The following is a 27,131-nucleotide window of genomic DNA, read 5'->3' on the forward strand; positions in this document are numbered from 1 at the left end:
TGTTATTCAACATCACTCTCACTACATTTCCCTGTGTGTGCTCATTCTCCTAATAGGGAATTACCTCAACAAAGACTCCTGAGAATGACATTAATAACTAAAAGTACAAACAAATGGATCATCAGCTCAACCTAGAATGCTCACTGGAGGCATAAATCACCTGGCTCAAATCATTGTATTTTGGACACATTAGGCAAACCTCTAATTCACTGGAGAAGCCTGTGATGCTTGTTGCTGGGCAAAGTGGAAGGAAAGAGAAGAAAAAGACCATTACTGGGTGGACTGGATTATGACTGCAATCCACGCATGTTGACAGGAAACCGGAAGGGTCAAGTTGGGATATTCCCTCCCAGAGAAGGTGTATTTATGTGGTTGCTAAGATCTGGCAAGGAATTTTCATCAGTCAGATGTGCTAATTAGGATTTGATTATCAGGGTTTTACTTGATTTCTAAATTGTAAAAATTGGGGTAAAGAAATAAAAGTGCATTTAAAAATGTACGCATATTACAAGAAAAAAATTAGAAAGCATTATTAAGGATAAAATATGTTTTAGGGACATTTGAATATGTATGTATATTCATGCAGATGTCTGTGTGGAAACAGAGCAGAAAACATTATGAAAAAATATTCAAAAGTAGTAGGTTGAAAGTAGTCTGATTCATCCCCACCAAATTGAATTGCATTATAGAATTAGGTAATAATGATAATTTTAAGTGGACTAAGTTCGGTTTGTTGGGCAGTGCTGTTGGCATTTATTTTGGGTTATCTTAAGAATAAGAAGTTTGTACAGTGATTTATAGTATCATATAATTATTAATACGTGGAGGTGGAAGCAGATCCTACCCATTCTGTAATGGGCATAAAATATGTACTTTGACCAATTGTTATGTTACAGCAACAGCAATGCGTATCTTTTAATGTTTTATAAGAGCAATGGGAATTATAAAATATTCTGAATTTTTTTGATACGATATTGTTAAGCTATATAAATGAGTGGTTTTCAATTGCTACATTTGGTACTTTTTTATTCATGCAGCATTTTAAAAGCATTTAAAAAATGCTAAATAATGGAATCTGACTTTTTACTGGTGTGACTGTTAATTTGCAGGACTTGTAATTGTCTGGGGAAAACAAATGGGGGATAATGTATAATTGAGAGCAACTATATTTGAGGTAGAGTAGATATCAAACAAAATTAGGGTGGAGCAAGGGTAGAGTTGGCAACTTAGGTTTTTGCAAAAAATATTTGCTTTTCATTTATATTACTTGCTAGGTGTCTTTGCTTTTGGGGGATAAAATAATATATTTACATTTTTGTGCTAAATTAATTCCTATTGCTGTTAATATTTTATAGTTTCAATCCCTTGCATAATTTTATTTTGGAATATTTTACAGCAACAGTGATGTTTCTGAATATGAACATTACATATTTATTCCTGATTTTATAAACTCAGAGTGTTTTTTTTTTTAAGTTTGACCTAATTCCTTTCTTGAAACAAGAAATAAAGTAATAAGCAAGAACTATTGCGGAATGGAGATGGGTGCCTTTCCTCTTGGTCTCCTCTATTCTCTAGAGTCTGAGTTAATTTGACAGGCATAAACAGTGGTGCTTGCAAGATTAAGTAAGCCTAGTCTGTACATCCTTCTGGCCCGCATCACCATGTATCCCACTCACTGTTCTGTCTTAGAGATATAAACATGGCATCTGTGTTCTCTCCTCTCCGCAGCTGTTTCCCATCAGATTCTCTCTATCTCTCCTCAAGTGGAGAAACACAATCCTATTTTTCTTACTTGTAGCCATTCTACATTATTTTATTTTCACTTGTCGGATTACAAAACGGGGGCTGAAAAATAAGATATGGGATATGGGAATACTACATGGATTAGCATGTTATGCAACCTTAGGCAATGAGGTTATGTTTATTACTATGGGTTTTTTTCTTATAAAATTCTAAGATTTAATTTTTAATATCAAAAATGTATTAAAAAATAAACATTTTCTAACCAGGACTCCTAAATTGTCAAGCATCATTCTGGCTTGATGTGTTTTAATCAGAATGGTTAGGGACAGGGGTGGGATTCTACTGGTTCACACCGGTTTGGTAGAACTGGTTGTTATGATGCCCAGTAGTTCGGAGAACCGATAAAATGAGCCCCTGGCTGACCCCGCCCCTCTCCACCTGCTCCTTTGTTTCCTGCCCAGTCAGTCCTTATCACGCATGCATGACATCACATGCATGCACAACTATCTCTGATGGCATTCTCCCCCTGCCTGCCCTGCTCTGCCCCGCCCAGTCACTCCTTATAGTGCATGCACTACATCACTTCCCGTCTTTTCCCGCCCACCGCCATCACTGGCTTGCAGCAGCAGCAGTGCCAGCCAGCCAGCCATCGCTACCTGCTTTTCTCCACCCTTCCTGATCTGGGTGAGTGAAGGCTTTGCAAGCCCCGATCGCCACCACCGCCAGCCGCCCTCGCCTGGCCTGCCTGCCTCCCTCGGACTGCCTGCCTCCCCCAGCCACCATTGCTGAAGATGCAGATTGGTGAGACCTCCAAGCAAGCCCCGGTCGCCTACCTGCTGCCGCCACCAGCTCCGGTTGAGTCATGATGACTTCCAGACTGCCAAGCTGCCCTTGCCGATGCTACTTGCCTTGCCCGGCCTCCACCTTCCCCCTGTAGCCCAACGCACTGTTGCTTTCTGGCCTTCCACCACTGATTGGTGAGTGAGGAGGCAAGCAGCAAGCCCCGCCAGTTGCCTACCTCCTCCTGCCGCTGCCGCTAGCCCTGGTCAAGTGCCGACTCCCTTTTGAATGGTTGCTGAATGAATGGTAGTAATGGAGTAGTATACTACTTGCAAAATGTACCGATAAATTGAATTCACTAGAGATGAGTTTCTTAAGAAATATATATGAAGAAGTAATAGAGTCAAGAATGAATGGATGATGTTTGAATAGGGACAGAATTAAATGTGTGATGATGAAAGTATTTCAGACCGCTTGGCCATATACAGAAAATGGGTAAGAATTAAATCACAACAAAAATACATGAAGAAATAGTGAATTTGGGAAAAATGGTAAGACTGAAAAAGTCATGGTTGTATGAAATCGATAACTCATTGAAAGAACTAAGAGTACTGTATGAATATGGTAGTAGTGCAGATGTTGCAAGGATAGAAAAATATGGAGAAGTATCATGAATATTGCTAATACAGAGAATATTTCCTTTTGTCTCCTGCCTTTTATATGTTTTGATCATTACTGGTCACTGTTTTCTGTGCTTTGTATAATTTATGCCAGAAGTGCGTACCTGCCCCTGCTGGATTGCAGTTTCCACTTTCCTAGCATGGCTAGATAGAAATATAATCAAGTAACACAAATAGCTGTCATAAAGGGGTAAGGTGCAAATAGTTTCAATGACATGTAAGACATCAAGAACTGGGAAGACTTCCAAACCAAACACCTTGCTGTAGCCTCCTAATACACTTATTTTCCAAGAAAGTTTTTGTAGCCCTAACACAATTTCCTGAAATTTGGATGAGGGAAATTTACTCCTTGTTTCCTATTAAAATAACTTTTGACTTCCCAGTTAGGACCTGATGATACAAATTCTCAAATCTTAAACTATATTATTGGAAATTGTTTTAAAAATTTGTTAACCCATTTTTACAGATAACTGAAGATATGATAATTGCCCTCGCAATTTGGAATAAAAAGTTAGAATATGCTATTTAACAAATTAATGGTCTTATTTCTAAATAATGTTAATTTTGGTAGTTTTTTATGAATGTGAAATAAGACTAATTCATCGAAAGATTATTTTCAAGTTTATGAATTTTTAAGAAAATTTGAATGTCAATTTTTTATGCTGCAACTATAATATATTTGAAGAAAGTTGTTCCTATGCAATTTGGTCATATGACTGTTCCATAGTTATCCCTTTTAGATTGAACACAGGAATTCACATTATTATGAATATGATCTTGGATAGAGAAATACGGTTTAAATATGTTACTGCTATATTTAATTATATATCAAAAACTTGTGATTTGTTTTTATGAAGAAATTTGGACTTACTGAGCATGGAAAGTAGGTCAGAATTATTTGCTGGAAAAATACTGCTATTCCAGACATAAAGTCCCTGCATTCAACCTCTTGTCTTTGAATGAATGTGTTCAACCTCTGTCTTTGAATGAATACACACAATCACATATAAACATACAGTCTTCTATATTGTGATTGCTGCTCTCTTATTTAAAAAAAAATAAAGAGCATGCCAGATTCAAGTTTCTAAAAAAATGAAACAATGCATTAAAATGTATAATATCCAGTGGGAGAGATATCCTGGAGGATAAAAGAAAGATTTTTATGGATGCATTTTATAGGCACACCACATTTATGGAATGTCCTTTTTTCATCTTGAAGCATATCTTTTCATTTTAATCCTTAAAAATATACTTACACACAGTCTCCAGCATTATGCATTTAGTCATTGCAAGTATCTTTCTTAAGATGAACACACAATTCCAGTGTAGTAGTGGCAGGCCAAGGGTGAACCAAGTTTAAAATAAAAAATATATGCCAAAATATTTTATCCTAGAAAACAAAAAGATATTATCTGGCATTAAATATAAAATAATAATGAATTAAATACCTAGCAATTACATGCCTTTTTGTCATCTTAAGATAACTTGTTTTATCTGACTGTTAAATGACTTTAATTCAAGCCAGTGGACTTGCTGCTGTCCATAACAATAGAATTTCATTGCACTGTTTAGATAATTAACTAGTTAAAGAAACAAAAGCTTCCCAGTGAGAGTTTTATAAATTAGCCAAGTCTGTATTGTGAACATGATTTCTTTATGAAAGGGAGATTTTAGATATTTTAAGATGAAAACAGATTTTCAATTTTTAAAAAATTATTTCTCTTTTAGCATTCTTAACCAAGTTTCAAAATTTAGTCTGATGTGAGAATTTGTTCCTAATGTTTACATTTTGTTCTTTACAGATTTGTAAGTGAAACAGTTTCTCTATAAAAAAAGATCAGGATGACCAGCTCTGCCCGAGATCATCTGCTTTTTGCCCGACGGCGTAATCCACAATTGCGTTACACTTTGAGTCCAGAGAACCTCCAGAGCCTTGCATCTCAGAGCAGTGTGGCTGAGAATGTGAACTTGCAGCGTGCCAACAGTGACACGGATCTGGTGACGTCTGAGAGCCGTTCTAGTTTGACTGCAAGCATGTATGAATACACTCTAGGACAATCTCAGAACCTCATTATTTTCTGGGATATTAAAGAAGAAGTGGGTCCCACAGACTGGATTGGGCTGTACCATATCGGTAAGTAATGGGTTTTTCTCCTTTCCATGTAGCCAATATTTACTTTCCTTATAAGTAGAAAAATCAGCATCAGAGAATTATAAGGCAGTTTGGTAAAATGAGTTCACCACTCAGGAAACAAATATTAACACTAAAGGAACAATTATGTAATATAAAAGAGACTTGCACAGAATTGAATGCATATACTGTACATCTGTAGTAATTTAAAACAGGTGTTAAAACTGGAACTATCAGTTAAATAAGGGCAGGATAGAATAACCAGATCCCACACTTATTTATTCTGCCTCCCAAAGACCATCCTATTAACCCAAAGTTGAAAGGAGGAAGGGAGCTGAATGCAGAGTCAAGTGCAAAGTCCTTGAAGGCCCAACTGGAATTTAGAGATCCAACTAAATCCCTGTTCAGAGGGATATTAAGAACGAACTGGATCAGAGGAAGAAATAAAGGCAGACTGATACTGGGACGTTTCTGAACGGATGGCTTTAAACATATCTATCAGTATCTGGTTTAATCTGGATTCTTACTTAAATAAGAAGCTGGTACTGAGACATGAAAATACAGGTAGTCCTCGACTTACGACAAATTGAGCCCAAAATTTCTGATGTTAAGTGACACATTTGTTAAGAGAGTTTTGCTCCATTTTACAACTTTTCTTGTCAGAGTTGTCAAATGAACCCCTGCAGTTGATAAGTTAGTAACCCGGTTGTTAAGGGAATCTGGCTTCCTCATTCACTTTTAAGGAGGTCACAAAAGAGGATCATGTGACCTTGGGACACATAAATATGAACTAGTTGCCAACTGTCTGAATTTTGATCACATGATCATGGGTATGCTTGCAAAGGTCATAACTGGAAAACAGTCATGAGTCACATTTTTCAGTGCCATTGTAACTTTGAACAGTCACTAAGTGATCTGTTGTAAATCAAGGACTACCTGTAGTATGGAAGGATGTGAACAACAAAAATGGCAATATTCTGGATTAAGATCTGAGGATGCAGAACAGAATTGGGATCGCTTGTGAGGAGACAATTACAACATTCTAGATGAGAAACAACCAGAGACCATATGCTGCAATCTCCCTTGTCAGAAACCTGCAGATCCTATTCATCAAGTAAAACTTAGCATCTTAGCTGTAAAATCAGTAAATGGGCAGGAAGTCAGCTGATCTACAATGAGGGAGTGTAAGATTTTCTTGGTCTGTTCTCAGTAATTTTTATTAACAATGAATGTGTTTGTTTTGATCGTCTCTTTTCATTTTATATAAAACAAGACGTCCTGTTTTAACTATCTTGCACAATCTTTAATTTGATAGCATTTTGAATTAACCACAGGAATTTCAAAACCACAGGAATGCTTTTTTAATCATGGTTGTTCGTACTATTATATTACGTATGAAAGTCGGGCCATGTGCTTATATCCTTTTTTCTCACTTATTTCTGTGATATACTATACATACACTTTTTCTTCTGATGTGTACTAAAATGAAGGTATATTTCTGAATTCAAAGATCAGTGGAACTTCTTCTATTAAGGTAAGAATAGCTAGCATTAGCTAAACACAAATTCTCTGCAAAAAGTTTGTTCATCAGATAATTTACTTTTTTGATGATTTTTTTTGCTTCCATTCAATTGTGTCCAATTTTCTGCCTGGATAAGTCCCTTCAGTTTTCTTGGTAAGGTTTTCTAGCAGTGGTTGGCCAATTACTTCCCTTCTAGGACTGATGAAAAGTCATTGGTCTAAAGCAGGTGTGTCAAACTCACATTGTCAGTGTTGTCACATGATGTATCCCGACTTTTTTTCTTCTGCTAAACCCAGCGTGGGCGTGGCTAGTGTGTGACACATCCGGCCTGTGGGCCCGGAGTTTGACAGCCTTGGTCTAAGGCAGAGGTCTCATTCTCACGGCCCACGGGCCAATTGCAGCCCGCAGGACGATATCCTGTGGCCCCCACTGTGATATGAAAGTATATTAGTGCGGCCCACAGGGGGAATGGACCTCTGAAAGAAGTCCCGCCCGCTGTTCCTCGTCGTGGCTGACATTCGGTGCTAGGCTAAGCTACACCGACTTCATGCACACTACGCTTGTAACAACAGTGTGGCAGATGACGAACAGTCTGGTAGCAGTTGCCTTTTTTTGCGGTTGCCATTCCGGTACTTTCTACCATCAACAAATGCCACGATCAAACGCAGAGAAAGGCGACTGCTACCGGGCTGTTCGTCATCCGCCGCGCTGTTGTGACAAGTAGAAGCGGAAATGATGTCACGTGTCGAGACGTTTTGCGTCACTAGCTGGCTAAACACTTCTATGAAATGTGGAACAAGAGCAATGCCAAGTGGAATAAACTAAATTTTGTCACACCCTTATCATGTCTTTGTCAAAGCCAAAGCCTGCAGTGAACAGAAAGATAGGACAATTTCAGCAAAGGTGGGAGATGCAGTATTTCTTTGTTGAGCACAGGGGCATCCCGACATGCCTTATTTGCGCTGAAAAAGTTGCGGTGCACAAGGAATACAACCTGAAACGTCATTATTCAACTAAGCATGCTGAAGAATGTGCAAAATATCAGGGGGATGAGAGAGCCAACCGGGTTGCCAGCCTTAAAACATGTCTAGTGAGGCAACAAGATTTCTTCAAGAAAGCAACCAAAGAGAATGCTGCAGCAGTTGAAGCTGGCTATATGGTTAGTGAGATGATTGCTAAGGCGGGAAAACCATTCACAGAGGGAGAGTTTGTAAAAAAAACGCATATTACAGGCTGCAAGTATAGTTTGTCCAAAAAAGAAAAGTCAGTTCAGCAACATCAGCCTTTCTGCCAATACAGTGGCAGAGCGCATTTCTGACCTGTCAAGTGACATTTATCATCAACTGTGTGAGAAAGCCAGATGTTTTGATGCATATTCAGTTGCTCTTGATGAGAGCACAGACATAACTGACACTGCTCAGCTCACAATTTATGTCCGTGGTGTTGATCGCAATTTTGAAGTGACAGAGGAGTTGCTCAGAGTAATTCCAATGCATGGCCAGACCACCACTCATGAGATATTTCGCCAGCTGTGTGATGCCGGTTTGCCATGGAATAGGTTTGTTGGAATAACAACCGACAGAGCGCCATCAATGACTGGGAGGAAAAATGGACTGGTGGCACTTGTTCAGAGAAAACTTGAGGAGGAGGATGTAGAAGAGGCTATTGCTCTGCACTGCATTATCCATCAGCAGGCCCTTTGCAGCAAATGCCTGAAGTGTGACAACATGATGTCTGTTGTTGTGAAATGCATCAACCACATCAGATCCAGGGGCATAAAGCACAGGAGGTTCCGTGCTATTTTAGAGGAAATGGAGTCAGAATATGAAGATGTGCTCTATTTTACCGAGGTACGTTGGCTCAGCAGGGGAAATGTCTTGAAAAGATTTTTTGAACTGAGAGAAGAAGTGAAAGCCTTCATGGAGAAGGATGGGATGGCTGTTGCCGAGTTGAATGATCGGAAATGGCTCGTGGACTTAGCTTTTCTTGTCGACATCACACATGAGCTGAAGGTACTGAACAAGAAGTTACAAGGCCAGGGGCAGCTTGTCAGTGCTGCCTATGACAACGTGAGAGCATTCTCCACAAAACTTGTGTTATGGAAAGCCCAGCTCTCTCAGACAAACCTTTGCCATTTCCCAGCATGCAAGGCACTTGTGGATGCAGGCACACCACTCAGTGGTGAGAAGCATGTTGATGCTATTTTGAAGCTACAGAAGGAATTTGATCACAGATTTGCAACTTCAAGACGCACAGAGCCACTTTTCAAATTTTTGCAGACTCCTTTCACCTTTGATATGCAAGATGCCCCTCCTGTGCTTCAAATGGAGCTTATTGCCCCTCCTGTGCTTCAAATGGACCTGCAATGCAACTCTGACCTCAAGGCCAAATTTAGGGAGGTGAATGGAAAAGCAGACAAGCATGGGCAATTTTTGAGAGAATTGCCCCCCAGCTTCCCTGAGCTTTCCTGAATGTTCAAGCAGACCATGTGCCTTTTTGGGAGCACATATTTGTGCGAAAAGTTCTTCTCCACCCTGAACTTTAACAAGTCCAAGTACAGGTCCAGACTTACTGATGATCATCTTCAAGCCGTACTGAGGGTCTCAAGTGCCTCCTCTGAGCCAAATGTGGCTCAGATATGTGAGAGGAAGTGTTGTCAAGTCTCTGGCAGCAAGGAGTAAGCTGGAGAAGCCATGTTCTGAGGAACTGTTCATGATCTTCATTCAATGTTCCATTCATGTGTTCAGGACAGTTCATGTATTGGAGAAACCATTAACTGTTGATGACATTTGAGGATATTTTTTTAACAATGTTTTTTGTGGAATCCCTTATGCGGCCCTGTCTCACCCAGACCCTGCCTCCAGCGGCCCCCAGGTAAATTGAGTTTGAGACCCCTGGTCTAAGGTCTCCTAGCTGACTTTGTGCTTAAGACGAGATTAGAATTCCCCTTTTCCCAGGTTCTAGCTTGAAACCTTAACCACTGCACCAAAATGGTTCTCCATTTGTTGATACAGTAGCACAAAGAACTTGGATAATAATTTTTCTATATGAACTATTTTTTACTATATTTAATTGTATAACTTTGCATCATTGTGATGTTTTTCCTTGAAATGTTTATTTGCTACTTTTTTCAAGCTTGCTTAAAATTGGAAGTATTATTCTCAGGGCTTAGGAAATAAATCCCACAGCTGAGTGATCCTTTGATATAACTAATGTGTGTTATACTCTAGGTTATTTCTAGTTTAATGTAATAGATAATGCATGCGAATTGAGATGTCTCTAGTTTGAAATGAACTGATACATTGTTATCATAGTCAACAGCTTTATTAAGGTGGTATAAAAGTACAGTAAGAAACCACATTGCACAACAGATGGAAATTCTTTAAAGAATTTGACCTGCTATCAAATTAAGTCATTCCTTTCTTTTCTTTTTGAAAGTGGAATAGATTACATGCACTTTAGGTTTTATGCAGTTTGGCTTATGCATAAGAAGGATCTCTGGTCTGCTGCCAGAGGAATGCAGCACTTCAGTTACACTTTTTCCCTTCAAATACTGGAGAGCTGTTTGAAGGAGAATCATTAGACAAAGGAAAATAGTGACCATGTAGAAGATTAAAATAAAGTCTGTTCCCCACCTCCCATTTTTTTCTGTCTTCCTGACTGGATAGGCATTGATATTAAATATATATTTTTATCATTTTGTGAAAGAGATTTATTTGAAGTGACTGGAATTTTTTTAAAAGTTGCTTCTCTGTAGGAAAGTGAAGAATTTAAAATTTCTAATTAATGTATGAGCATTAGTATGTGTCCCCAGTTAAATACAGTATATTTGATTCATTCATTAAAAATGTTTATTGCTTTGTTACATTGTTAATGTAATTCAACTTATTTTTCACTAGTATATCCAATCACTATGGAAATAATTGAATGATTGAAAGTTTGGTTATGTGACATTCATTGAGTGTCAGCAGTTAGCAATCATCTAGATCAGGGCTGTTAAACCGCTGGCCCATGGGTTGGATGCGTCATCTGTAGCCCAGTTTAGCAAATGGGGGGAAAAGTCCCAATATGTCACATGACACCACTGTGATGATGTGAGTTTGACACCCCTGATATAGATATATTTTCTCTCAGCGCTAGAGCCTTCTGCAGAGAGTTAGATCTTTTCAGAATGTGTCCAAAGTATGATAATTTGAGCCTATTCACAATTCTTTTATAAACTCTAGATTTATATTTTTAACCAAAATCTGGAAAACTACCTATTTAGGGAAAGATTCCCTCCCTCCTTCCCTCCCTCCCTTCCTTCCCAACAGCAAGAATCTTAACCACCATGCTATTTCAGCAGTTCTGGTAAAGGGATTGGAAACATTTGAGTGCTTGCTGCATTTTTTAAAAAGGTGCTTGTTGTGCTTGGATATATCTGTATTTTGATAACTTTGTGTACCTATATTTAACAACTTTTTGTATATATAGCTATTTTTTGTAATGTAGCAACTTTTTATGTGTGTACAGATTATGCATACACACTCCTACACTTATAAAAGTATATCTGTCCAGGAAGCCCACAAGAAGAAAAACAATTGCTTTCCTGAAACAGAAAGATGGGAGCTATATAGTAGGTGGATAATTGTTCAACGGAAGAATGTAGTATGTAGACAGATAGAATACTTTCAAACTTCTGTAAAAAATGTCTTGGTCTGGGCACGATTTTCTTAAACCATCTTAGAGTCATGTTGGCATGTGCACGGGACAGGAGCATCTTAAATGTAAGTTGCTTAAACGGTACATAAATCTAGATACATAATCTGTAGGGCAAGCAGGGACTGAGATAATTTGCAGGTGATATTCAGGATAGTAATGTTTGAAAAGGATCTCTTTCAACAGAATAAACATTATGTCAAGTAGCAAATGCAATTCAGGTTAAATAAGTCGAAAGTGTGATGCATTTGGAGCACACATTTCTGCACAGATGGGTTTTATAACAAGGAAAATGTTGTGGATTTTTATTGGGCAGCTTAGTGGCAAAGATTAGTAAGCAATGCAGCAGCTCTCTCTCTCTCCCTCCCTCTCAAAGCAAAAACCACTCTGTGCTAGGGAACCACTAAGAAAAAGACTGAAAATATGAAAATAATGCCCTTTCACAAAGTGTTGTATATCTGGTACATTGTACAGTTCTGGTCATTATATTTGACAAAGGATAAAACAGATGAAAAGAGTGCATAGGAGAAAAATTAAAATGACTAGGAGCATCAAACTTCTTTCTTATGGGAAAAAGAAACAAAAAGAAATAAGGTGTCTACAGTCTTGCTTAGAGAAATGACTCTTTTTTTAATATTGTGATGGCCAGTAAATTAGGAAGGCTTTAAAAAGAGAATGGGTAAATTTAGGGAGGATAGGTCAATTGAGGACCATTTGTTTTGAGATTCAGCGTTATTTTCAGGTTGGGAGTAGCACTGTAGGAGAATAACAGTGAGAGAGAGGTATCTCTTTGTCTCCTGCTTCAGAGGACATCTAAGGCATCTGTGATCAACAAACCACTGGACTAACATGGACCTTGGTCAGATCAAGGTTATTTCTACATTTTATGTTCTTCTCAGGTTTATTTATGGATTACTCAGTCCTATTATATCATTGTGGGTTAAAATTGGAAAGAACTGTAGGTTCAGCAGCATATCTTATCAGCAGTCAGCTCTATTTTTTTTCAAAACTAGACATGATGGCATACCGAAAATTTGCAAAAAGTCTGGAAAGCAATTAGATCTTCTTCAATGTTATATGGTACATCTGATGCTCTTCCATAAAATCTTTATGATTAACCTGAGTTATTTCTAATCTGGTATAATTTGATGTTCGCAGGCATGAGACACTTTTATGAAATGATGCTTCGAGCTTCTTTTCTTCCAGTGGGAACATTTCTTTAATTGGGTTTGCTGAGAACTCTCTGAAATAGGAAGAGATGAGGCAAAGTTCATTTTTCTTCTTCTTCCCTGCCCCTTCTTTCATGTTATATATAGAGAATTATATATAGAGGACTATAGAGGATTCGGAGGGTAAGGGAAGCCGGAAGTTGATGACTATTGCCCCTTCATAGCATAATGCACATTTTTTGGTATCTCATTGGGAATGGGAAGCAATCCTTACACATTGAATGCATTTTGCATTCTCATTTTTTTCATTATACTGGATGCATTTTGAGGACGTTCTGGACATGCTGACAAAATGTTCAATACCAGTAGAAATTTTAGGTATTACAAATGTGGCACATCTGGCCATTTTGTGAAACTGCTTAGCAATATTATATTTTAATGTTTTCTATGTTTTTGCATTTCCCAATGTGGGGTTTTGACTTTATTTGTTCCCTTGTGCTTTTTAAAATTATATATTTTGTGTGTTTCTTTAAACAACCTGTATGCCATTTAATAACAGAATAACAGAGTTTGAAGAGTCTTTGAAGGTTTTCTAGTCCAGGGGTCACCATCCTTTTGGACCTCAGGGACCACCAAACTCATACTTTTAAATCCTGAGGACCACTAATATGAATTTTTTAAAAAAGACAATGTATTTAATATTTTTTTATTTTTTTATATTAAATATAAATGTACTATTTAAAAAAATAATTTTTAATATATAAATACCGTGTTTCTCAAACAATACAGCCTCCCCCAATAGGAAGACCCAGCATGTTTTCTAGGCATAAGGTTAAATTAAGCCCCTCCCCCCAAATTTAGGCCTAGTTTAAAACATGCGAAATGGGGGGGAAGGTCGGGGGGGGGGGATCTTGCTGTTAGGAGTGCCCTGCAGGCAGCCATGCCTCGCCACCAGCCACTCTTAATGGCCGATCGTGGCGGAGCTCGGAGAACTCCCTACTCCCGCCAAGTACCTTTGCTGCCAGGGGCTCTTGTGCAGGAAAGACGGGGCTGCACCAAGAGGTGGATGCTTCCGTTTTCCCATCTGCGCAAGGGTACCAGCTCCTCCCTCCCCTGCTCAATACTCGGCAAGGGCGTGGGAGCTGACTTTAAAATGGACTCCATCCACGTTTCCTCAGGCAGCCAGAGCAGGGCTTGGCAGAGATGCCTCTGGCAGGACCGCAGAAGAGTGAGCTGCCCAGCTTGCTACTGGCGTACCAACCTTTGACCAACGCTTCGCTCTGGGCATAAGCGGGTGCAGCGCCAACCCAGCCCAGCCCACATGTCCCTTGGTGGTCCCATGCCCTGTTGCAAGCTTGGAGTCATGGGTTGGAAAACAAGCCCCGGACTTCTGAAGAGAACTTGTCGAGGGAAGAAGTCGGGGCAGGTTGGTCGTGGCCACCGCACCTGAATGGCGCAACTACATTCTTTTGGAAAGGTCTGGCTGAGAGACTTGAGGAAATCCCAGGAGGTTAGGGAGGGTAGAACAAAATTGGTGTGCGAGACCGGTCGGCTGGTGTTCACACTGGGGCAAGAGGAGCTGGCGGAGTGCCAGCCATGGTGGGAGTGCCAGAAAGGCAGCCCGCTTGCCTTTGTCTCTTGTGCAGTGGCAGGAAGCCGGGCATTGCTGGTGCCGGGGGCTGTAAGTGACCCAGAAGTCAGCAGGGCAGGTTAAGAAAGCAGCCTCCTGAGTAACGGTTCCGAGTGCTGCAGCTTGATCCGAGCTCGAGCATGTCCACGTGGTATGCCAAATTTGGCGCTTAATGGAGCTCTGCAGGTTTGCCAATGCACTGGACCAAGAACTACCTGCACAGGCTGAGCTGGCACGATGCACAGGGTAGAAAGTGGTTGGCTGCGTGGGTGTGGTGGGAACATGGCCATTCATTGATAAGGGTGTAAATACACACGCACACACACTACCACCAGGTTGCGCATGGGAGGAAAATTAAGACATCCTCGAAAAGACGGCCTAGCCGTTTTTTCAGGGCTCAAAAAAAAAAAGACCTGGCCTTATTTTATGAGAAACATGGTATATATAAATATATATATATTTAAATATAAAAATGCTTACTTAATTATAACAAAAAATATAACAAGAAAAGCAGAGCCTCCCCCCCCAATCTGGTCTCCTGGTCTCATTTCATATCTCCCCAAATCAAAGGAAACCTCTCCCTCCTTTGTCAGTTGTGTCTGCCTGGAGTTGGGGGAGGGAAGGAAGGCCGGCCTGGAAGCCTCCCCCCACTGGAAGCCTCCCCCCCACTCTGGGTCTTTAACACCTGGCTTGCTTCTCCACTACTGCCTCCTCCTCCTCCAGCACCTCCTTCTCTGGGTAGGGCAATTATGAACTAACCAAGCAGCTACACTGATACCCCAGCTGCTCTCTTTCCCATGGTAAGACTTGGCGTGTATAGAAAGGAGCTGGCAGCTGCTACTTGGCGGTCCTGCGGGTAAGACGAAGTCATCCCGGTCTCAGTTAAGACATACCAATCACAAACCCAGAGTCCAAGCCGAGAGGGGTTGCTTCCTTCTGCCGGGAAGAATGGCGGGCATGCACGGTTCAGCACAGCAGGCAACCTCCACTCAGGGCTGATGAGCCACGTGCTGAAGACCAGATGGCTGTCAGGAAGGTGGGGTAATGGGTGATACTGGCGGAAGATGGACTCATATGCGCAGGAGATCAGAGCATAGGCCTGGCCTGTGAGGGCGTGGGGGGAAAGGAACCTCTGAACTGGTGTTATCTCCTGCCTCTTACCGCCGCGCATGGAGGAGGTTGAGCGGCTGCCAGCAATGCCCTCAGGGGAAGATGTTGCAAGGGGAGGGTCGTCCCCCCTCCAGGAGCTTCTCTTCCTCCTCGCCAGAAGCGCTCACACGCAAAGCGCTCACCACCCCTCTGGCCCCTGACAAGCCTCCTCCTTCTGGCTAGAGCACCAACAACTTCTGGAGACAAGCTGTTCCACTGATTAATTGTTCTGTCAGGAAATTTCTCCTTAGTTCTAAATTGCCTCTCTCCTTGATTAATTTCCAAACATTGTGTGATGACCCCGGGCAGGGCAAGAAAGCCTAATTTCCCTTTATTACTCCATCTTTGCCCCCAAGTATCCCCACATTTACTACAAGTCCTGGAGCAAAGCTCTCACATGCACCTTCAACAGCCTCTGGGTGTGAGTACTCAAGTAAGCAAGGTGAGCAAAACAGTAACCAGGGCCAGCAGTCCAGTTAGCAAGGTTAGCAAAATAATAACCAGAGCAAGACCTTCAGTAGAGCAGGCAAACTGGGCAAGTCCCACAAGACAGAGCACAGTAACCTCCAGTCAGCAAGCGCACACAAGGCTCCAACACTTGGTCCCGACAAATGCCCCTCCCACCAGCATACCCTTACACCTCAGTCCCCAGGTGTGCCAGGGTGTGTGTGTGTGTGTGGAGCATTCTCCTCCCTCCTAACCAGCTCAGTCTGCATTGTTCTCTCTCCTCTTTATAGTCTAGGATCAGAAGGGGGTGGTCCTTGCTCATCGCCTCTGCTCATGTTCATCTTGCCCCTGTTCCTCCCTGTCTACAAGCTGTTCTAATCCTGAAATGCCTTGGCCTGACTGGCTCTGCCCTTCCCCAGCTTCCTCCAATCTCTGTGGATTCTTGCTCCAGCTCAACTTCCCCTGCAGATTCAGGCTCCGATGGGGGCATGATGTTAGGGTTGACACTTGACACATTGCTTTTTTTCTTGCCTTCAGGTGCTTTGGAGAATAGCTTAACCCTTCTTTGTGGCGGCAGCACCTCAAACATTGGAAGACTTCTATCATGTCATCCTTTTCATTAAACTAGACATACCCAATTCCTGCAACCATCCTTCATATATTTCATTTTTCATTAAGCAAGCATTCTTAGCAAACAACAACAACCCTGAACTGTAGCCCCATTATATTCTGGCAGTTACTCCCAGTACAGGTAGTCCTTGAGTTACAACAGATCATTTAGTGACCATTTGAAATTACAACGGCACTGAAAAAAGTTACTTACGACTGTTTTTCAGACTTACGACCGTGCAGCATCCCCATGGTCATGTGATCAAAATTCAGATGCTTAGCAACTAACTCATATTTATGATGGTTGCATTGTCCTGGGGTCATGTGATCCCCTTTTGCGACCTTCTGGCAAGCAAAGTCAATGGGGAAATCAGATTCACTTAACAACTGCAGCGATTCACTTAATAACTGTGGCAGGAAAGATTGTTAAATGGGCAAAACTCATTTAACAAATGTTTCACTTAACAACAGAAACTTTTGGCTCAATTGTGGTCGTAAATCGAGGATTATCTGTATATGCTATGAATTAAAGATTTGCCTGCTGTAGAGATTGGCTACATCTTGTGACATTTTCAGCATTTTTTTTCTGTAACATAACAAAAATAATTTGAAGTTGAGTTTGGAGAAAACTATTTTTATTGAGTGTCCCAAAACTTCTTTCTGGCTGCCGTTTTCTTTCCATGGGGAAAGGGCAAGTACCTATAGGAAAATTCAGGTGGTCTCTAAATGTATGGGAACTGTTATTCCCAGATTGCCTAGTCAGTATGGCAAAGTAAAAAAAAAAAGACACGCACAAGGTAAACATTTCAATTCTGGCTAAAATAAAGTGCTTTGCAATTAGTCAGAATTTTATCTGTGATGTGGTGGTTTATTTTTTTAATTTAAATGAGGCCAATTAAACTTCAGAAAAGTAGATATACACTCTATTTCTTTATGTAATGAAAAAATACATCCACGTTAGCATATTTCATTTTGTATCTTTCTGTGTTGTAGGTATTTTTTATGGTTGGGATTGGAAGGTTAAATATGAGAATGTAGTAGTTCTTTTTTTGGCTTCCTTAATATCTGTTGTTTTGAATGTTTCTATATGCATTCTCCCCTGAAACTGACATATGTTACCTTGACAATGAGAGATATTATATAATTGCTTGCTTTCTGCTATGTATTGTGTCATTATATTTCTAATATAATTTTACACTAAAGTGCATTTTACTAAGACCAGGAAACACCTCCCTTCCCCTAAAAAAACTCCAAAAACGAGAGGGGAGAGAGAGGGGGAGGGCCTGAGAATGCAGTGCCATTAGTAGGAGGAAAACTACAGTAAATCGTCAACCATGTTTGAGGATATTTATGGAAACTCCTTTTTCTGTAACTAGGCACCTATCTGTTGTTCAGATCTTGCCAGAGTCATCTGAGCAGAACACATACTCTGCAGTTTCAGGCCAAAACTTCTCTACACCCGAGGGAGTTTACTAACTTATTTAATTGTATTGTCATCTCTAATTGGATTGGATAACATATTGAAACAGGAAGCATCTAGTACTTATATAGGAAGAGGCTAGGCTTTGACATTGTTCCCTCTTAACAAAGTGCAATCCCATTGGAATTTTCTTCGTAGAGTTTAACGTTTATATCAGTGTTTTGTAACTTTAACTATTTCCTTCTGAATTCCATAATACTACACAGTGCTTGGCTGCTGTCCAGTGATGTTTAGGGTTATTATATTTTTCTATTTATGGCCTCTCTAGAAAAACCAGTTGAAAGCTCATTTGATTAAAATCACTAAATACTCTGCTTTGCTCATTTTAAAGAGAATCCCATAAGAATCCTACAACAGCAGTTTGTGTGAAGTGGTGCCCGCTTAATGGATAACAAAAAGATAAAATGAAATTGCAGATAAATTTTGAATAATTTTATATTTAGAGTAATGACAGTTTTATGAGATTGTCTACTGGTGGGAAAGACTTAGATTGCATAGTAAAAGATTTCAAGTGCTGCTGTGTTGAGTAGAAGGGCCTGTGATACATAAATGTTCTATGCTACTGGTTAAGTTAGATCCAAACAGCCAGCTTGTGATAATAAATTCAAGATATTTATTGCAGTCAAGCCTTTCACCAAAGTAACACAAAGCATGGTGCAGATTCAAAGCTTTCTGTACATAAATTGGGCACAAATGCTATTTTAGGAAAAGGAACCCAGAAAGGGGAAACAAAATACCATGTTCAGGAAGATCCAAGTTCAAGATTTCAAGTGATCCAACAACAACAAATGAATATTGGTTGCCACAGAAAACCAGTCACAAAAGCCATTGTTTGTATAACCCTGATTATCAGTTGGAGTAATTGTCTGAATCACATTTCTTTCCTTCCAGTAGGTTTCTTGGCTTTCTTTGCTCTTCGCTTTGTAACTTATGATACCTTGTTGGACTTATGGCTTTACCTAGTTCATAAGTTCTGAATCAGTGATTCAACCTGTACCTGTGCATCTCCAGGTGTGTTGTCCTTGGGTAATTATTTTAGTGGAGGCTCAGACTGATTAAGTGTTCAGCTTTTAAATTTAAAAACCAAGTTGATCCCTACTAATAAGGAATTTTGGGAATATTTTACTGCTGTTTTGCAAAATGACTGCTGATGGGGTGTGTTTGCACAAGGTGGCTTCTATAGGGACATAGAAAGATACAAATCACAATTAGTCAGAATTTTGCATGTTCCCCTCTTAGGTAAATAATAAAAATCATTTTTCCCATGTACCTGACCAACCATTGTCTAAGGAAATATTTCTCCTTACCTTTTTAATACAATAAGCAACATAAAAATGTAACATTTGTAAAATGTTCATTTCAGAGGGTTTTTTTTACACAGGAGCTAATCCAGAAATAAATTGCAATAAGTAGGTTACAGTTCAGTGTTTAAGATGAAAGTATAAGTTCTAATTGAATTGCAAATATTGTGGCTTAATTATATATGTATGATTTTTCCATTTTAATAGAACAAATCATTTTGAAGTCCATACAACATTATCTTTGCTCTTTATATTTTAATATATTTATGATACTTTGTGCTGTTTGAAGTAATGGTGAAGAATGAATCTCTTTATATGTCTGGATTGTGATGTGAATGTGTAATGAAAGTGAACTGTGTGTATTGAACCCATGTGCAACTGACCAGCTTAATCATTAATGCATAAGATATTATTAAAGTATAAAATATTTAAGACTAAAGTGCCTTACAAAAAAATGCAAAGGGAAAACCAGTGATGCAGTTTGAGTGCCTTGTTGTTGTTGCTTTTTTTACTAAAAATAAAAGAGCTCAGTGTATGGGATGCAGTCTAGATAGAGTAAACACATTTAACCTGTTCAGATCAAAAGAGATTAAAGCTTGCACTTAAATATTTAAGAGGTGTTTGAATATAAACAGCGAATGCTATATTGGGTTCTTATGAGACGACATGCCTATGATATTTGAAAATATTCCTACAATAAAATATTCTAACATGAGAGTCAGAATCATTGATCAGTCATCTAGAAGAGAATGACATGGAGGAGTGTAATGAGAAATCACAGCTATTATTTCAGCCACCATGTGTTGATGAAGCACTAGTGTGGGCATATTTTCAAATTTGATGTTTATTGGTTCTTCATTGATGACGCATGCATTGTGTAAGTTTTCAGATTGTTCATAATTTCAGAATTACGTGCTATACTGAACTTCTGAGGGTTTAGAGACAATTAACCTCTGAACAATCTGGAGGGCCATTAGTATATAGCTGAATTTCTTTATTCCATTTTTTGTTTTTGGTAAATTTAAATGCAGGGCTGGAGTAAGAGGTTGATGAGAGACTTCTGCTGGCTTTTAAAGAGCTGGTGATATTTCTCCTCAAGAAACTTGTTTTTGTCCTGTTTTCAACCTTCCCTTTAGGTAGCAAAGTTGTTGAGTGAGATTGCTGCTTCAGAGGATCCTAGAAGAAATGGATTATCTGAATCCTTTTCGGTCAGGTTTCAGGCTGGGATATAGTACTGAATTGGTATTGATCAACTTGTTGATCATTTTTGGCAGCACTGAGATGGTGTAGTACATTCACCCTAGCCCATGCACTCTCTGCAGTCTTCAATACCATCAATCATATTAACCTTCTGGATCAGTGTAGGGGACTGGGAATTGGGAGCTTTGTGTTATAAAGATTCTCCACTTTTCTTCAGGGCTGACTCCAGTTGGTAATGGGTGGGTGGGTGCGGGGGAGAGATTTAGTTTCAACTCCCTACTTTGTAGATTTTGTCAGGACTGTGTTTTCTCCCTACTCCTGTTTAACATTACATGAATTATCTATGTGGGGTTGTCTATTGGCATGGGTTTATGTATTAGCAATATGCTGATATTGCATCGTTTATATCTTTGTCCCTGGCTGATTTCTGGAAGCTGTAGGATCTGGGATGGGGAAGAATTGGCTTTGGCTTCACTCTAGCAAAGTGACTATGGTCTTTAGGTCTCCCAGATCTTGTAATTTTAAAAATTCTGGATAGGGTAGCAATTACCCAAACAGAACCAGTCACAGTTTGGGGGTTATCTTGGATTCATAGTTGTGGCCTGGAGGAAGTTTGGCTGAAACATCCAAGTGCCAATTGTGCCCTTTACTACAACAGGAGTAGTCATGGTCACTTATGTCTTGGCCTCCTTCTATCTGGATTTTTGAAATGTGGTCTACATGGGGCTGTCCTTAAAGACCATGTGAAAGCTGCAATTGGTCCAGAATACAGTGATATGGGTAGTTACCAGTGTCCCATGATACAGTAATGTAACATTATTACTATGAAAGCTGCAGAAGTTTCCAGAAGACTTCCAAGCATAATTCAAGGTTTTTTTTAAAAATTGTGTAGCACTAGGTTGAGTGTTTGCAGGACCACCTATATTTAACAGATAACAGATAATCAGAGTTGGAAGGGACCTTATAGGTCATCTAGTCCAACCCCCTGCACAAGCGGGAGACTCTACACCATTTCTGACAAATGGCAGTCCAATCTCTTCTTGAAGATCTCAAGTGATGGTGCTCCCACAACTTCCGGGACAAGCTGTTCCATTGGTTGATTGTTCTCACTGTCAGAAAGTTTCTCCTTATTTCCAGGTTAAATCTCTCCTTGTTCAGTTTCCATCCATTGTTCCTTGTCTGGCCTTCGGGTGCTTTAGAAAATAACTTGAATCCTTCCTCTCTGTGGCAGCCCCTTAAATATCGGAAGACTGCTATCATGACTCCCCTGGTCCTTCTCTTCACCAGACTAGCCAAGCCCAGTTCCTGCAACCATATGCCTTAGTCTCCAGTCCCCTAATCATTCTGGTTGCTCTTCTCTGCAATTTTTCTAGAGTCTCAGTACTCTAGGTGTGGTCTTACTAAGGCTTTATAGAGTGGTATTAGTACCTCACTTGATCTCGATTATATCCCTCTGTTAATGCAGTTTAGGATTGCATTAGCTTTTTTGGCTGCTGCTGCACATTGCTGGCTCATATTTAGCTGGTTGTCCACTAAGACTCCAAGATCCCTCTCACAATTACTGCTATGGAGCCTGGTTTCGCCCAGTCTGTGTGAGTACTTTTGGTTTTTCTTGCCTAAGTGTAGGACTTTACTTTTCTCTACATTGAATTTCATTTTGTTAGATATGGCCCAGTGTTCTAGTCTGTCAAAATCCATCTGGACCTTGAGTGTTATGTATATGTAAATAACGTAGTTGTGTTGACAATATATAAACTACAAATATATATGTTTGTAGCTTTAAGGAAAAATACTGTAATGTATTATGCTATGTTCTCGTTGGTTAATTAATTATGCTACAAGTTGCCATAAGAGAGAGCTATAGATCATGGTTTAATTTTCTTTCTCTTTTTCACTGATGATCTCTCTTGATACTGATACTGGCTGACTATGGACCGATACTGACTAACCCTGTTTATTTTGATATTCTGTTGATATCAAAGGTTATTTGGTGTATTATGGCTTGATATTTGTCTGCTGTAAAAGACATGGAACTGGTAAGAAGACTTTATAACTAGATGTAAGAAGACTTGATAACTGGATATTTCTGGACTGTTAAAAATGTGTATAACGTGGACTGATTATTGGACTGTGCTATTTCTTCAAGTAACATTAATACAACTTATTCAACTCTGTGTGGCTGTATATTTCTTCATAACTGTTCTCATAAACCATTTTCTGTGTGCATATCCTTTTTATACAAGGGTTACTCTGCACAAATCCTAACATTGAGCCTATCTTCTTGGGTATTAGCTATTCCTGCCAACTTAGTATCATCTGCAAATTTGGTAAGTTCCCCTTCTGTTCCCTCATCTAAGCGTTAATGAAGATATTGAAGAGTACTGGGCCTAAGACAGAACCTTGTGGCACCTCACTGCTTACTTCCCTCCATGGAGACTTAGACCCATTAAGGACTACTTGTTGAGTACGGTTGGTCAGCCAGTTGCGAGTCCATCTAGTGGCGGTGCTATCTATTCCACTTTTTTCTAGCTTACTAAGAAGTAGGTTGTGGTCTACTTTGTCGAATGCCTTTCTGAAATCTAAATATATTATGTCCACAGTATTTTGCTGGTTTACTAATTTAGTCATTATGTTGAAGAATGAAATAAGATTTGTTTGGCATGATCTGTTCTTAACAAACCCATGCTGACTTTTAGTTATTACTTTACTTGTTTCTAGATGTTGGCAGATCTGTTTTTTTATTATCTTTTCCAGTATCTTCCAGGATATTTATTTCCATCCTTTACACAAAATCCAGCAAGACAGGCAAGTTCCATTTCCTTTCTAAGGAATAGTACCGTTACTAAGTATGCAAGTTTAGTTGGATGCTTAAAAAAAGCCTTATACTATTTCCCACACACCAATGGAAAATTAATTGGTGTGTGTTGGGTGTGTAGTGAGGTCATGTTTATTTTCCAATACCAGGTTTCCCCCCCCCATTATGGATTCTTATATAATCCCCACATAATTTCAGAACCTTCAACAGCTGTTTGGAACTGTTGTTATAAGCCCATTTCTAATTAATCAATGAGGACCACCTCATTTATTTTATTTTATTTTATTTTCATTTCGTTTGTATTGTTGTATTTCTATATGCAGATAACTAATACGCTAAGGTAATGCTGCATTGTTTATATTCTGTCTGGATTGATTTGTCTGAGTATTTCTGTATTCCAGAGAATTCTTTTTGAATCATTGAAATACACAGGCTTTCCCAAATACCTTTAGAATTAGTTTTCCCACCATTCTATTGTCTCTTCACAAAATGTCTGATAAACATGAGCTTCTGTTTATTGGCAGTGTCTGGACTAAATCCTAGAAAGTCTTGATCACCCACTGAGCCCTCTGTTTCTTGTTAATGTTTGATGTGCTGTTGGATATAGTAAAAATAATCTCACTATTGTTTATAGATAGCAGTTATCTTACTACCTAATAGTCATTTTTATTTCTAAGAAAGTACAAGAAGGAGCCTTGTTGTTTTTATATTACTCGTAGGATAGTTTTAATGCTTAATTTGCATAGGAATCAACATGCAGGTAACATTCCAAGGCTTGGCCTAGGAATTCTGCATATATCAGAACTGGAGTATAGATGTTCTTTGGGATTATTCTGATCTGTAATCAAACATTGGTTAGGTAAGATAAAATTAATAAGACTTGTATATAAAATACGTAATGTATATATACTTAAAATAATAGTCTAATTATATACATTTTAAATTTTTATTGGTTTTATAATATGGAACTATATTTCTGTTTCTCCCATGAATAAAGCAATAGATACATTTTTTATATTTAGAATAAAATTATTATCTGTATCTGATTTAGTGAATATCAACAGACTATCTATATTGTTAATGCTTTTTTAGAATGTCATTTTAGAGAAAAACAATTTCGTTATGGAAATAGCTCTTAAAGCAAAGTGACAGTGCTTACATACCGATGATAATACCTCAGTAATTCACAGAAATACTTTATACAGTGGTAATAATGTAATGTGGTTGAGAAAGATACAACTTAGTGGCAGCTCCTCTTTCTGGTACTGCATTAATAGGGCTGGAAAAGACATCTTTCCAATACAGTGGGTAGATGGGTAGACTATTATTCCAATTATCCATGGGGGTCCATGACCATGCTGGAGAAGGCTAGCCACAGAGGACCATTTTGCTGACTTAAGACACTTAAACTATGTATAAGTACTTACTGAAGTACTTTAAGTAATGTATAAATATATAATGGATAAACATACTCCTGTAATGTTATTGGAAAAACAAAATAAAACTCTGATTAGAACTAACCCAAATTCTAATTATCTAAAAGAGTTAAGTGTGACCTTCAGAATGAAATTAACTCATGAAACAGAAGATACATACTTTATTATATGTTTCTTTATTTAGTCCCTCTTCTATTAATGTATCTGTAATAAATTTGGGGGAAAGGGGAAAAGGTGCTGTTATGTTAAACATGGGAAAGGAGGACAAATGGAGAGAATGAGCAAGAAGGGTTTTCTGCTTGGGGATTTCAGTTTTCGTACCAGTATGAGTTTGGTGGACATCAGCAAGTGAGAGCAATCATGCTGATATGATAGGCTCACATGAATAGTTTTGTGCTTCTGTTTTTTTCCCCTCCCAGAAGAATTAGAACCAAGTTATCTTTCATGGCCCCTGCCTGATTTTCCGTCAGGATGTGTGGAGTTATTTCCTTGAATATGTTTTGATACACACACACACACACACACACACACACACACACACACACACACACGATAACAGTAAGTCTTGAAATAAATCATTTGGTGGCAGACTAGAAATTAGGTTAGGTTAAAACGCAACATAAATTTGAACTGATCTCTTGAAACCTTTAGATTTACTTAGACAATTACTGTATTTCAGAAAATCAAATCACTTCTGTTTTTAAAAAAATCCTATACAGTCTTATACATTAAACTCTAAATAATTACATACCTATCCTGAGATAGTGAATCAAATGGAAAATAATAGCTAAAGAAGAATCCAGAACGTTAAGAATGAATTGAGTGTTGTTGCATTGAATTTAGGAAATTAGATTTTTTTATAATATAGATTAATATAATTATTTCTCCTGATCTCTGGCATTTTTGTTCTTACAATACATTCAGTATATAATACAAAATATTAAAGCTTCTTAATAACTTCGCAGAATTAGAAGAAAAATACCAATTCAGGTTTATTAAAAAAGGTAATATCCACTTTTTTACTCTAAGGCCAGAAAGAATAGAATTTTAATATTTTGGTAATTCTTAGAACCTGCAAGTTAACATACTGGTATTAGCTCTTAGTAAAGCTACCTGGATTCTTGCTGCATAGAACATGGTTAAATCAATTTATTTTTATTTTATGAAAAAATTACTTTTTCTCTTATTAGCTTTTAGCATAAATTATTCATGTTTTTCTCACTTTGTTGAATTTAAAATATTTTCCTAAATAAACTCAACTCTTAAACAAAATTCACAGAAGAATACCAGAGTTTATTCATACATATCATTATTTTTGCAGGTAATATGTTTGTGCCTTGCTGGAAGTTTAGAAAAAAAATTATGCAATCTGTCAAATGGAATTTTGAATATTTAAAATTAGAAATTATAGTATATAAAAAACCCCTATAAGTACGAATACCATTTTGTTTGTTTTTATCCTTAAATAATATGTTTAAAATAATTGAGTATTGTATGAAATGATGTTTTTAAATGAGTAGTAGATTTGTAAAAAAGAAGCTTAATACATTTCTGTTCAGTTACATCATTGTAAATGCTGTGTTGACTATAAAGGCCAGTAAAGAGTTATGTGGGCAACTTCCTAATTAGGAAGTAGTGAAAAGTTTAAGTGTAGAATTGTAGGGAAAGCAGTGGACTTTGGGGATAAAGTTAACAATTGTATTTTTTCCAGAGTTTTTCCCCCAAATTATTTTCCGTAGAAGATGTTTCTCAGGATAGCTGCAATGTGGAATATTGATATATTCTAATGTAAAGTTGGAGTGGGGAATCCTTGTCACCCTGGATGTGGTCAGGCTTTCATTCAGCATATCTAAAGGGCTCATACATCATGCTTGGTAGACAGATGTAATGGAAATTAGAATTTGATTGTACTTAGAGATGTAGCATTCCCATGTTTTGCCAGTTGATAAGAGTAATGTGTAGCCTGTGAACTGAATGTATATTTGACAATATACTTCAGTCTTCAGAGCACTGAAAATCCATAGCAGATCTATGAGTGTTTTTCATCAATCAAATTAATGTGGAAATATAAATATAAATATAATGCTATGCATTATATCTCTAGACAACAAGCTTGTCAGTAAAAAAAGGATTCTTGGCACTGTAGGAAAATAATAGAATTGCCAGTGAGCAATATTGCTATATTTAATAAAGTAGAATTCTTTTGTAACTAAGAAGTCCATATATATAATTTTGGATCAATGTATTCTACCTGGGATCCTACAACAATAAGAATAGTCTTCAGAATCTTTAGTGGGTGCAAAATGCTTAATCAACCTTAATATATATCCACTCCTAGAAT

General features: G+C 38.5%; 1 protein-coding gene across 3 annotated transcripts in view; it reads left to right on the forward strand.

Annotated features, from left to right (window-relative positions):
• Nucleotides 1-27,131, forward strand: part of HECW2 (HECT, C2 and WW domain containing E3 ubiquitin protein ligase 2) — a 200,542-nt gene that overhangs the window by 60,101 nt on the left and 113,310 nt on the right. For all 3 annotated transcript variants that reach the window (XM_026696872.2, XM_087919770.1, XM_087919769.1), the window contains exon 2: nt 5,006-5,337. In XM_026696872.2, coding sequence (XP_026552657.2) covers nt 5,046-5,337 — 292 coding nt within the window. In that variant the 5' untranslated portion in view covers nt 5,006-5,045. The remainder of the gene's footprint in view (nt 1-5,005; nt 5,338-27,131) is intronic.

Source organism: Pseudonaja textilis, chromosome 1 (assembly GCF_049901715.1).
Source record: "Pseudonaja textilis isolate UNSWEBS1 chromosome 1, rPseTex1.2, whole genome shotgun sequence".
Taxonomy (NCBI): domain Eukaryota; kingdom Metazoa; phylum Chordata; class Lepidosauria; order Squamata; family Elapidae; genus Pseudonaja; species Pseudonaja textilis.